Source organism: Panthera onca, chromosome D1, assembly GCF_046562875.1.
Source record: "Panthera onca isolate mPanOnc1 chromosome D1, mPanOnc1 haplotype 2, whole genome shotgun sequence".
Classification (NCBI taxonomy): domain Eukaryota; kingdom Metazoa; phylum Chordata; class Mammalia; order Carnivora; family Felidae; genus Panthera; species Panthera onca.
Window position 1 is genome coordinate 9,078,141 of NC_138348.1, and position 13,440 is coordinate 9,091,580.

At 50.3% G+C, this 13,440-nt stretch overlaps 1 protein-coding gene across 1 annotated transcript; it reads left to right on the top strand.

The window, feature by feature from the left end:
- Positions 1 to 925: 925 nt before the first annotated feature.
- On the top strand, positions 926 to 11,512 carry EEF1G (eukaryotic translation elongation factor 1 gamma). The gene is made up of 10 exons (XM_060606950.3): positions 926 to 1,054; positions 2,131 to 2,289; positions 2,981 to 3,044; positions 3,199 to 3,341; positions 3,891 to 4,034; positions 6,127 to 6,256; positions 6,647 to 6,851; positions 10,637 to 10,809; positions 10,899 to 11,023; positions 11,276 to 11,512. The coding sequence occupies exons 1-10, from the start codon at positions 1,043 to 1,045 to the stop codon at positions 11,432 to 11,434; spliced, it is 1,314 nt and encodes a 437-aa protein (XP_060462933.1). The 5' UTR covers positions 926 to 1,042; the 3' UTR covers positions 11,435 to 11,512.
- Positions 11,513 to 13,440: the final 1,928 nt, after the last annotated feature.

A 13,440-nucleotide genomic window follows, 5' to 3' on the forward strand; every position in this document is an offset into this window, starting at 1 on the left:
GGTGCCTTTGGCCACCCCAAAACGTGTGTCAGCCTGTTCCATCATACCATTTGTCACAACTTGCGAGTGCCCGTGATGATGGTGTGTTCCTGCACCTGGGGCCCACTCAGCTGGAGTGCTGGCTGGGGGGCTGGGGCAGTAGCTGTGAGAAGAACCGAGTTTGGCTCCACGTTTACCTGCTGCCCAGATTTATATGGTGACGGCCTGAAATTGGGGTTCAGGGTTCTACAACCGTTCTCTCACTTGACAGAATTCATCCTGCTCTTATTAAAATGGGTAAAACATTCTCCGACCTGAGCGTGGGTAAAGGGCAGCCCATCGTGGGTAAACTGCCCCTAAGGGTGACGAGCGGAAGGGATCCGCTGTGTTCTCTCTTGGCCCTCCCCTGCTGCAGGACCAGTACCAGAGCCGTTCCTGCAGTAACTGCATCCCGGAGCCGCAAGGTGATTTAATGCGAGGAAACCTCACTTCTGCAGAGGGTTTCTGACCTGGGCTCCGGATAGACATTCATCCTCTCTAGAAAACCAGAGCGGGAACAAATGGAATTATCCACGCAGGAGTTGTTTCCGCTCCAGTGAGTGTCCCACAATCCTGATGTCAGGGGGCTGGCAGGATCCCCGTCAAGTCACCGCGGGTTCCCGAGCTGGAGGGGAACGCTTCTGGGACCCCGCGCGGCGCGGAGTTGGCAGCGGTGCCACGTCGCCGCCCAGAGGAGGCCCTGGATTGCGGCTCATTCTCACAGCTTACCCTCCGCGCCTTCTACCTCCACGTCGGGACTCGGATTGGCGGTGCCTGAGGGGCGGGCCAGTCGAGAGTCCCACTGCGCAGGCGCGGGCTTTTCCGCGCAGGCCGGCAGGCCCCACCCCTCTCTTTTCCCAATTCGGCCCCGCGGGATACCGAACTGTCGTGCGTATGCCTTCTATGCCGTCCTCGCTTTGCGGCTGCTGTTTCTCCACGGCTCTCCCCTTCCCCCCCTTCTCTCCCGGACGGCTTACTTTGCGGCAGCGCCGAGAGCCCCACCCCCTTTCTCTGCGGAATCACCATGGCGGCTGGGGTAAGTTTGCCGGCTCTGGCGATCCAGGTCACGGTATCCGACGCCATCCTCTGCCCGAGTGGGGCCCTCCGGGGTCAGAGGGGTTCTGGAGCCGAGTGGGGAACTGGTGGGGGGTCTAGAGATCGTACTGTTGGGAGAGCAAGGCTTCCAGGCCCCGGAGGGGAACTGAGGCTGGGGCTCTCGGAGGCCAAAGAGGTGGAAGGGTCTGGGGTAGTGGAGAAAAGAGATGTCAGATCCTGGCCGTCTGGGGCCTGAGAAGAGGGTTTGGGTTCACTGCCGCTTCGAGACATGGTATCCGGGCAGGTTGACAACTTTTGTGACCGTTTTGTGGGGCACCAGCAGGGACTGGGTTAAGACGAGGGTCTTTGTGGGCAGGTACGGCTGTCTCCGGTTAAGGGTTCATCATCGGGGAGGTTGGAAAGTGAGAGGAATCCCCGGACGGTGGAGTCAGCCCAGCTGGACCGTTAAGAGAAGGACTAAGAGAAGGAGAAGCTACTGCCAGGGAACTCACTGCGGGACGGGACGGGCGGGGGTGGGGGGGACGTTAGCGTGACAAGAGGGAACGGGCTTTTGGGGAGACCGAGTTGATTTGGGAGGAGAGGATGCCATTCGGTTTCGCCTGGCTGTTCTGAAGGGAACTTGGAAACGGTCGGTGTGTGTGATAAACAGTGATGGTGCTTTAAAGGGATGAGCGGCTCAGCGGTGGAGTAGGCAGGTACTCGCCAACCATCAATGAATGAAACCAGGGAAAGGAGGAGTGTCTGTCGGCAGGTGGAGTCTGCGGGTGCTGGAAGTTCTGGGTTTCTTGAAGATACATTTGAGGGGATGAGAGTGCTTCTAGAGCTGTCCTTAGGGAAGGTCAACCCTGTCAACAAGCTTTATTTAGCAGTTGGTGTGTAGTTCTGTCCCCGGTATTTCAGAGGACTCTGATTACACATGACACATAGAAGAGAATTTGGTTTACCAGAGGGAGTTGAACGGATTGGGAATAACTCAGGGAATTTGTCCCTGGAGGTGACATTTAGAACTGAGACCCTTCTGTCATTAATAGTCTCCATCTTCCCCTCCCCCCACAGACCCTGTACACATATCCTGAAAACTGGAGGGCCTTCAAGGCTCTCATTGCTGCTCAGTACAGCGGGGCTCAGGTCCGCGTGCTCTCCGCACCACCCCACTTCCACTTTGGCCAGACCAACCGCACACCTGAATTTCTCCGTAAATTTCCTGCCGGCAAGGTGAGTAGGACGGTGGAGAGGGGTCTCCGGACCTGAGAATCCAAGGAGGCCTGAAGATGGCCTCCATCTTTAAAAGGGCGCTTTCCATATTACAATTTATTTATTTTTTTCACATTGCATTGACTTAAAAAATTTTTCATTTTGAGACAAGTGTGTATTTGCACATAGTTGGGAATAACGCAGAGCCTGTTTAGTGACCTGTTCACAGGTTTCTTTATTCGTGGGAGAGAGAATGAGTTTTGACTGTTTTTAGTGCAAATGTATCCGGTATCTGCCATGAGCTGACCGAGGGGCTTTTAGAGATGGGTAACTAACCATACTAAACAGAGAAGAGATCCGTGTAGTGTGGGGAGTACCGCCCTGCTTTCAAGAATATGGAGAAAAGAGACACCATTTAGTTTCTGGTCTTTTGCCTATTTGATTGAGGGGTTTTACAGAAGTGTTTGATAATATCTAAATCTTTGGGTTTTCCATGTGAGTTCAGATACCAGGGATACCAGGTAACTTAAATATTTTTGGTTCCGGGGTTTCCGATAATGTCAGTAGTTGCTTAGTAAGGATCATCAGCCTTAGAAAAGAACTTTCATCCCAAATGACTCTAGGGCCTGGGATTGGCTAGTGAGAAATTACTGTGTGCTTTACTTACTATTTTTTTTTTTCATCCCACTCCTCCTTGACTGTTTTATCCCAGGTTCCAGCATTTGAGGGTGACGATGGATTCTGTGTGTTCGAGAGCAACGCCATTGCCTACTATGGTAATTTGCGGTGGGAGTGGGAATGGGAAGATCTGGAATGAAGGAGGTAGGAGAGGATAAGGGTGAGCTGGAGTGACAGGAGAGGCATGTTCATGGGCTTGGATTGGTGTTGGCATGACCCCAAAGTTCTGACCTTTGTGCTCTGCCTCTGCAGTGAGCAATGAGGAGCTGCGGGGAAGTACTCCTGAGGCCGCAGCCCAGGTGGTGCAGTGGGTGAGCTTTGCTGATAGCGACATAGTGCCCCCAGCCAGCACCTGGGTGTTCCCGACCTTGGGCATCATGCACCACAACAAGCAGGTAAGCCTTGGAACTTGGGGAGAAGCCGGGGGCAGGGCTGGCATCAGCTCCTGAGTGTCGGGAGTAAGGAATTAAATAGATTGAGGAGAGGAGACGCTAAGAACATACGGATGATAAAAGACCTAATCTCTTGGGCGTGAGTTTGGAGCACTGGGCTGTTGATGGTATCCGGGTTGTTTTGTCACATAGACCCAGTGGAGGTGGTGCCTGTCATGAGTGAGATTCCTGCTGTAGAAAAGCTATACCCAGTGGCAGGAGGGTGGTTAAACCGGGTGACCTCTGAGGTTCCTTCTCAAATCCAAAAATACAGGACTGTGGTCAGTGTAGTGGGAAATTAAGCCAGATTGCACCATGAAGAAATTTGACATCGAGAGCTTCAATGTCTGATAACATTTGGAATGATCCTAGAGTCTGACTCCATTGCAAAAGGGTTGGGGATGAGCCAGAACTTAGTAAGTGAAATAGTTATCTTAGTTCGATCATTGGGGGAGGGGAGCAGGGAAGGGGGGGGGTTACCCACTGTTAAGTTTGGTCGTTTGAAATCAATAGGCCACAGAGAATGCAAAGGAGGAGGTGAGGCGAATTCTGGGGCTGCTGGATGCTCACCTGAAGACGAGGACTTTCCTGGTGGGCGAACGTGTGACACTGGCTGACATCACAGTTGTCTGCACTCTGTTGTGGCTCTATAAACAGGTGACGTTTATAAAGAATCTGGGTCGGCAGAGGGTAGGTGGGGTTAGAAATTAAGGGATGAGTCTGATGAGTCATTTCAGGTAACAGCTCGACTCTAGGAATTCCAGATTTGAGTACCATGCTGCTTTTCCCCTTTCCGAGAAGTCTGGTAATGCTCTGTTGTCCTGATTTCTCTGTGGCAGCTAAGATGTTTCGTTTTGTTTCCATATTTCTTGGGAAAGCCAGCTGTGCTTGGTTGTAAAGACAGAGCTGGTCGCTTCATCAAGAAGATCTTGTGGAGGCAGAATTAGGTTCGGTTCTTGGCTTCGTTACTTACAAGTTGTAGGTAGAGGTGAGTGAGAGCGACTGAGAATTCATTTAGTCCTTTTTTCTCTGTAAGCTATAAAACCAGGGTGGTAGTAATTACTCTTGAGGTTATCAGGTCAAAGAAAATGACATGTTGCTGGGTCCCGAGCAGCAGCTCTCGGACTGACGCTGGTCCAGAGCAGTAGTGTGGTAATTGTAAAGAAAAAAAGCACCTACTTTGTGTCAGACACGGTGCCAGGGGCCTCGCAGGCATCATCTTAGTCTTGCTCTGCTGTGCGGGTGAGGAGAAATTCGCACCTGGTCCAAGGGCACGTAGCTGATAAATGGTGAAGGATTTGAACTCAGCACTGCAGAACCAACACTGCTGGCTGCTGTGCTCTATCTCTGTGCCAAGGTCACTTTCCCTCTGGTCTTAGGAAGCTACAAGATGGTAAATGAGTTGGTTTATGAAGCTGAGTTTAGTTTAAGGGACCGTGTGATGTATTGAAATACTTCTTTGCTTTTGAATTTTTATTTACTTATTTTTGTTATTGAACATTCTTTAGTTTCTGAAGTTTGGATCGTGTGGTTAACATAGATGGTATTTGTTAATCTTATTTATTTGGCAAAATGAGTAATTGATAGCTCTGTGTGTCTGCACTTTTTTTTTTTTTTTTTTTTTTTAATTTTTTAAATGTTTTTTACTTAGAGATAGGGAGGGAGACACAGGATCTGAAGCAGGCTCCAGGCTCTGAGCTGTCAGCACAGAGCCCGACGCGGGGCTCGAACTCACACACTGTGAGATCATGACCTGAGCCGAAGCTGGGAAACTCAATTCCCAACTGATTGAGCCACCCGGGCGCCCCACCTTTTTTTTGTTTATTTTTGAGAGAGAGAGAGAGACACACACACACACACACACACACACACACACACACACGGCATGAGTGGGGGAGGAGGAGAGAGACAGAGACACAGGATCCGAAGCAGGCTCCAGGCTCTGAGCTGTCAGCAAGAACTATGCGGGGCTTGAACCCACAAACCAGAAGATCATGACCTCAGCCAAAGTCAGTTGCTCAGCCATTTGAGCCACCCAGGCATCTTCCCCTCCCCCCCTCCACCTACCTACCTTCCTTCCCTTCTTTCCCTTCTTTCCCTTTCTTCCTTTCCTTTTTTTAAAAAAATTTATTGAAGATTGGAATATGTTGGTGTGAATTGGCTTTGTAAAAGAAGTAAGGTGCCGGGGGCGCCTGGGTGGCTCAGTTTTTGTTAAGTGTCTGACTCTTAGGTTTCTTTGTTGTTGTTGTTGTTGTTGTTGTTGTTGTTGTTGTTGTTATTATCTTGACTCTTAGTTTTTGCTCAGGTCATGATCTCTTGGTTCATGAGTTTGGTTTGTGAGTTCCAGCCCTCCTGCTCTCAGTGCAGAGCCTGCTTAGGATTCTCTCACTCCCTCTTTCTCTGCCCCTCCCTTGCTAGTTCCTCTCTCCTGCTCCCTCTCAAAATAAATAAACTTTAATAAAAAAAAAAAAAAAAAAAGGAGTAATGTGCCGTGTAAACATTTGTGCTAGGTAGATTTGTAGTAAATGAGGGGTGGGATCAAGCACCCGTTAAATTGGACTGTACTGTGAAAAAGAGGAAGGTGAGCAGGAAGTAGCCCCCCAGGTAAGAGGGGACTCTAGGGAGCTGCCATCTGGGGGCTTGAGAGGAAGGTGGAGTTTTGATCTAGAAAGAAACAAGGGTCTCTGGCTTGACACTGTTCAGGACCTTTCTCTCCCCTGACTCGGTTTCCACCCTTCTGTTCTGACAGGTCCTGGAGCCGTCTTTCCGCCAGGCCTTCCCTAATACCAACCGCTGGTTCCTCACCTGCATCAACCAGCCCCAGTTTCGAGCTGTCTTGGGGGAGGTGAAACTCTGTGAGAAGATGGCCCAGTTTGACGGTAGGTCGGAGCAGGGGGAAGAGCCGTGCGACCTGACGCAGGGGCTGGTTCATTCAGTCTCAACCCTTTGATGTTCCATCAGGCTTTTGGGTTATGTGGACCCACAGAATGTAGGGTATCCCACATAGTGACCGATATTTCAGGAAACTTGTTTCATAAGCATACGTACCCTCCCTTGTTCGTATTCACGTCTAGCAACAGTGGTGCGTGTTTGTTGCCGAGGGTCGTGTTCTTGGCTTGGGGACGTATGGGGAACTGATGGCAGCGCAGGGCCTAGGCCCCTTCGTAGTCCCACCCAGCAGTTTTCCTCTGTTACCCTGCTCACTGCCTGGCTTTAGAGGCACATGGAAAGAGGCAGGACATTGAATTCTCTCCCTTCCTCTGTACCAGCTAAAAAGTTTGCAGAGAGCCAGCCTAAAAAGGACACCCCAAGGAAAGAGAAAGGTTCTCGGGAAGAGAAGCAGAAGCCCCAGGCTGAGCGGAAAGAGGAGAAAAAGGCCGCTGCTCCTGCTCCCGAGGAGGAGATGGATGAATGTGAGCAGGCGCTGGCTGCGGAGCCGAAGGCCAAGGACCCCTTTGCTCACTTGCCTAAGAGGTAAGGATACTGGAGAGTTAGGGACCCAGGAAGGCCAGTTTGTCCCTGTGCGTGTTCCCCTTACACAGCAAGGGCCCAGAGTTTTAGGGTGTCCGTGCAGGAGTGAAGGATGTTTGTTTGCAAGTAAAGCAACTTCTGAGTTTATTCTCAAGAATTGGGTGAATTTTACAAATTTTTTTTAACGTTTATCTTAGAGAGGGAGCGGGGGAGGGGAGAGGGAGACACAGAATCCGAAGCAGGTTCCAGACTGAGCTGTCAGCACAGAGCCTGACGCGGGGCCCGAACTCAAGAACCATGAGATCATGACCTGAGCCAAAGTCAGACGCTTAACTGACTGAGCCACCCAGGTGCCCCAAGAACTGGGTCCATTTTAAAAGTGGAAGGCAGATTCTAAGTACGTTTCTTACATTTGGGAAAAAGATAAGAACTCCCTTTCTAGCAAATAGACGGGGCACAGCATTGGATGTGGAGGTAAAGTGGTCTTGAACGTGCTCAGTCAGGTTTGAGAGCCCCCAGAGCTAACAGGGAGAGGATACAGAGAGCCTCATGTCTGCCCTGCTGGGCTGGCTCTGAAGCCCTGACACCAGGTCAGTGTCGTTTGATGTTATTTTTACTGTTTGGATGGACAGACAATGTAAAAATTCTTACTGAGAAAAAGGAGGGTGACCATGGCTCCATAGTGCCTGTCTGGTTCATTTTTTGGGGGGGGAGTTAACCCCTCAAGGAGAAAGAAATAGATGGGATGGTCGTCATCCCACCCACTTCCAACCGTTTCAGTAAATAAAGGTTGGGGTTCTTGGAAGAAAGCGCGGTCAGAGGAAACTTTCGGGTGAAAATGGTGGGACGTCTAGTACTTGCCCGCTTCTCCAAACTCAAGTTCTCAGTCACTACCCTAGGTCATTCATTAGAATTGCAGGCCTTATGAGGTGCCTGGGTGGCTCAGTTGGCTGAGCATCTGACTCTTGATTTCACCTTAGGTCATGATCCCAGGGTCGTGGGATCGAGCCCCATGTTGGGCTCCTCGCTGAGCACGGAGCCTGCTTGGGATTCTCTATCTCCCTCTGCTCCCTGCCCCTTGCACGCATGCTGCTCGCGCGTCCTCTCTCTCTCTCTCTCTCTCTCTCTCTCTCTCTCACTCTCACTCTCAAAAAAATTGCAAGCGTTATGATACTGGTCTTGTCCGTAGCCACTTCACATATGTAGTTCTTGTTTTTCCCTGCTTTTCTCACCTGCTCACTCTGCCTTTCCCGAAGCTGTCTGGCCTTTCAATAGTTCTGTTAGTGTTTAACAGGGTTCAGCCTCCCTTATTTTGTACTGGTTTTCTTTTCTTTCTTTTATTATTTTTATGTTTACTTATTTTGAGAGAGGGAGTGCTAGCGGGGGAGGGACGGGACAGAGGGAGAGCGAGAGACTCAATGCCAAGCAGCCCGTGCTGGCAGCGCAGAGCCCAGTGTGGGGCTCGAACCCACAGACTGTGAGATCATGACCTGAGCCGAAATCAAGAGTCGGACACTTAAGCGACTGAGCCACTCAGGCGCCCTGTAATGGTTTTTTATGGGTTAACCCAGCATGAAGGTGCACGCTGCTGGAGGGTACGATAGGAGCGTGGAGACTTCTAAATGACGAGCATCCTAGTGCTGGGTGGTCACCGTTAGGAGCTGCTGTTTCCCCGTTTGGGGAGAAACTTGGAGTGTAGCTCTTAGGCTTAGCAGCTCATACAAGACCAAGGAAGGTTTCGGGTGCAGCTGTTCTTTACAGATGTATCTCTTTTTGAACCGAAGTGACGTAGTTTGAACTTAGCACAGGGGCAGGTCAAGAGTTGAATAGGCTTTTTGGCTGGGCGTGTGTGAGTATGCTCTGATAACTAACCCGAATTACATATGCTGTTGTAACATAGACACCGTTAATTTTTAGAGGTTTTCACATATATTAGGTCTGTATACTCTGGGCAGAAAACAAATCAATAAACTGAAAATCTTTAATAAACTTTGCATTTCTTCTTTTGGGGAATGTTGGTTAATACCAATTTGTTGTATTGCCATGACGCTCTACTGGGCTGCCTACCTAGATGATTTTTCCCCTGGATTTTTTTTTTTTTTTTTTTTTAATGTTGAGAGAGCGCGGGAACATGTCCACGTGTGTGTGCACACACGTGAGCATGAGCTCGAGCGGGGTAGGGGTGGAGACAGAGCGAGAATCCCAAGCAGCCCCACGGAGCCCCAGAGTTCGATCTCCCAAACAGTGAGATGGTGACCTGAGCCGAAATCGAGAGTTGGACACTTAACTGAGCTACCCAGGTGCCCCTCCCCTGGATTTTTAAGATCACCAAGGTTATGTCTTCAAAGATGAATACTATTTGTCTCGAGTTAGTTCTAGTCCTTTTAAGGCCTTCCAGCTCAACTTGTTCCAGGAGCTGTTGAGAGCCTGTGGTCATTTGGTTGAGAAATGGATGCAACGTGGTCACAAATTAGAAAGTTCCAACAGTTTGGGAAGGTGTGAAGAAAAAAATCCCCGGTCCCTTTTTTGGGTGGTTGAGATGGAAGCTCCTCAGAGGAGGCCTCTGATGGGTATTTGGGAAGGAACATAGGACCCAGGGTTGAAGTCCAGCCTCTACTGTGCTGCAATGCAACAGTGGGCAGATCCGCACCACTTAATGGTTTCTAACTCCAGGGTTTGTTACTGTTATTTATGTTAGTGAATAATTGGACCAATGAAACATTTAGTAAGGGCTTTTTTTTTTAAATAATTTTTTTGTGTATTTATTTTGAAAGATTGTGATAGAGCACGAGCGGGAAGAGGGGCAGAGAGAGGGAGACAAGCCCAAGGAGGCTCTGTGCTGATAGTGGGACTCTAACGCGGGGCTCGAACCTACGAACTGTGAGATCATGACCTCAGTCGAAACCAAGTCAGATGCTTAACCATCTGAGCCACCCAGGCGCTCCAGCCATTAAAACATTTGTAAAAAGATACAGATATAGAGTGATATAGTATCAAATTAATAAATTGTAGAAGGCACAAAACTACATACGTCATCTTTGGAAAGTCCCCAGTGGCAAGTGTATAAAAATATTAGTTGTCTTGTTTGCTGGCATCGTGGGTTTTATAACTGCAAAGAAAAGAAGTAGAACTGCTACCGTGAGAAGAGGGACCTCTCTGTAGCGGCAGAGCCTTCTCTGCTCAGTGTGCCAGATCTGAGCCAGATCGCTTCAAAAATAATCTGAACCTAAGGGCTTTTCAGCATCCGGACTTGTTCCTGGGCAGTGACTAAGGCCACGGGTGTAAGGTCTGGGGTGGAGTCCCTTTGAAGATGTTCACTGCTTACATTGCTGTCACATTGTAGTGTATGTAACCTGAAGAGGCCAACGGTGGGGGAAGAAAGTTGGGTGAGTCAGTTTTTAAGTGTGACTCAATGGGAAAGCACCCCCCCTCCCCCAGGGGCCTGCCAGGAAGAAAAGGGAGTGCTCATTCTAGGTCTCCGCCAGGGGGCAGCAGTTCCCTGTGCCTTTCTTGGGGCTGCCTCCTTCCAGCGCGCCCCGCCCCCCAGCAGGTCCCGCCCTCCTCAATCCCAGCCGATTTAGGCAGGGAGCAAAGGAGTGCCCTAGACCCCTTGTTCGTACCCCTTTAGCTCTCTTCCCTCGTAAGGTTGTACCCGTTTGCCAGTCCAGTGACCTCTTTAAACCAGTACATTTTAAATGAAAATTGCCTTTAGCTTCTTTTTTAGCCTGACCACCCTTGGTTGCCTCAGTAGGACCTCCACATTGACCTTGCTTTTTCCCTCCACTCAGTACCTTCGTGTTGGACGAATTTAAGCGCAAATACTCCAACGAGGACACCCTCTCTGTGGCGCTGCCGTACTTTTGGGAGCATTTTGATAAGGATGGCTGGTCTCTGTGGTACTCCGAGTACCGCTTCCCCGAAGAGCTCACCCAGACCTTCATGAGCTGCAACCTCATCACCGGTGAGCAGAGGGTGGGTCTAGGAAGAAGGGAGGACAAGGTAGTGGGTGATGTGATCCTAAAGGCAGCGTGTTCTCTCTCACCCCTTCAGGAATGTTCCAGCGGTTGGACAAGCTGAGGAAGAATGCCTTTGCCAGTGTCATCCTCTTTGGAACCAACAATAGCAGCTCCATTTCTGGAGTCTGGGTCTTCCGAGGCCAGGAGCTTGCCTTTCCGGTGAGGAAAGTTGTAGGGGAGGAGTCTGTCTCTTGAGGGTGGGGCAAGGGTATGGGAGACACACTTTTATTCCTGTGCCTTGTAGGCATTCAGGAGAGTTCAAGGAACATGTACAGGAAGGAGCCGTCACAGTCACAGGAGTTTTAGGAGCTGATGACATGTGTCTGAGCTGGAACACATGAGCTGGAACAGGTGTGGGACAGTATCTGATAACCTGACCACATGCTTCTCAACCTGGCCTTTTTTTCCCAGCTGAGTCCAGATTGGCAGGTGGACTACGAGTCCTATACGTGGCGGAAACTGGATCCTGGCAGTGAGGAGGCCCAGACGCTGGTTCGAGAGTACTTTTCCTGGGAGGGGGCCTTCCAGCACGTGGGCAAAGCCTTCAATCAGGGCAAGATCTTCAAGTGAACATCTCTTGCCGTCACCTAGCTGCCTGCACCTGCCCTTCAGGGAGATGGGGGTCATTAAAGGAAACTGAACATTGAACCCTTACCTGTCCTGCCTCCTTTGTGAGTGATGGCTTCTTCCAAGGGGACTAGTATACGTTAAAGCAGGGTATTTTATGGGCCTGCGGTACCTCCCTTTGCAGGAGAGAAGTCTTCGGAAGAGCAGAAAGAGAGGCCTCTGCTCAGTTTTGACTTTATTCACCCTGCCTCTACCATGATGACCGACTGCTAGCCTAGCTGGGAAAGACTGGGTATAGTTAGGGTGGGTAGGGACATGGAGTTTTGTAGTCACCTTATTATTATTATTTATTTATTTATTTATTTATTTTTTTTTTTTAAGAGAGTGTGAGCAGGGGAGGGGCAGAGAGGGGGAGACAGAATCTGACGCAGTCTCTGGGCTCCATGCTATCATCACAGAGCCGAAGTGGGACTCGTAATTGAGCCACCCAGGCGCCCCAAGTAGCTACCTAATTCTTGAGGGCCAGATTGCAGACCTTCCCCAGTGAAGGGAGAGAGTGCCTGCAAATGGTGCTAAGAACTAACCTACAGTAGTGCACAGTGTCAAGGAACTTCGTGTTATTTCTCACAGATGCCCTGGAAGGTAGGTAGGTGGTGGCATCCAAGGGTCATAGTTTAAATTCTTCAGACAAGTGGGAATACAAGCACAGAGTATTCAACAACAGGCACTGGCCCTCTTGGCCCTAACCTGGCTGTGGATCATCTATGGGGTGGTTTTTTTTTGGTTTTTTTTTTTTGGTTTATTTTTGAGAGCGAGAGGCTGCACACATGCAGGTGCACGCACAAGTCGGGGAGGGGCAGAGAGAGAAGGAGACACAGAATCTGAAGCAGGCCCCCGCCTCTGGGCTGTCGGCACAGTCTGACGCAGGGCTCGAACCCATGAACCGTGAGATACCACCTGAGCCGAAGGAAGTCGGACGCTTAACCGACTGAGCCACGCAGGCACCCCTGGGGTATTTCTACTCTCTAACAAGGAAGTGGGCTTCGGAGATTTAAGTGACTTGCCCGTGGAGACAGGATTTTGAACGCAGTGGGTGTCACTGACGCCCGTGCTCTTAATGTGCCCTGCTGCTTCCTGGAATGTAGAGTAGTCATGATTGCCATCTGAAAACCCTGCTCAGACCTGTGGTTACTGTTTTATCTCCTTTGAGCTTAATTTTTATTCCACCCTTTTCAGAGGTTCTTGTTCCTACTCTCTTTTTGAAGAGCTTTGAGGGTCTCCCTGTGTGTTAACAGCTCGGGGGAAGCTGGAAAGCTCTAGTTGGATTCATGTTTTGAGGCATACGAAGAAACAGTCGCCACTCAACCTTTGGTCTCTAGTTTATGGTTTTATGTTTTTTTGTTGTTTTTTTTCTGCCACCTTCTTAGTGGGAGAAAGAAGGGCTTAGGTCGGGAGAGGAAGAAGGTGATCTTTCCAGGTACAGACAGGGTCTGGGAGCTTGGGAGAGGGTAAGACTGTAATCTAGCTGGGGACCTGGACTCCAGTGGGGGTTCTGGGAAGAATGGGCCAAGCAGGGCTGTGGTCTGGAATCCAGCTGGGTGAGGATGGGTCGGTTCTTGCTCCAGTTTGCTCCCTGGCAGATCCTCTTGAGTCGGATCCAAACTTGCCACCTGTCTTGCTTCCGAGCATTCCCGGGCTGCTCTTGGTTAGGATCTACAAGTGCTAGTTGCTGGTGGGGCTGGGCCCTGCGCTGGGTGCTGGGGCCTTGCCGAACCTGTCAGACTCCCTCCGCGCCACACCTTCCTGGGCCGTCACTTGTGTCATCTTCCCCTGCTTCCCGGTACCCCCAGTCTTCCCGGGAGCTGAAGATTTACTCAGAAGAGGCCCCGGAGTGGGGCCTCGGTATCCTGTCTTCCCAGGAGCTGAATACTTAGAAGAGGCCCAGGAGCGGGGCCTCGCTGTGGAAAAGGGAGGGTTCTGCAGGGTGGGTTAGAGCGCGGGCTGCCGCA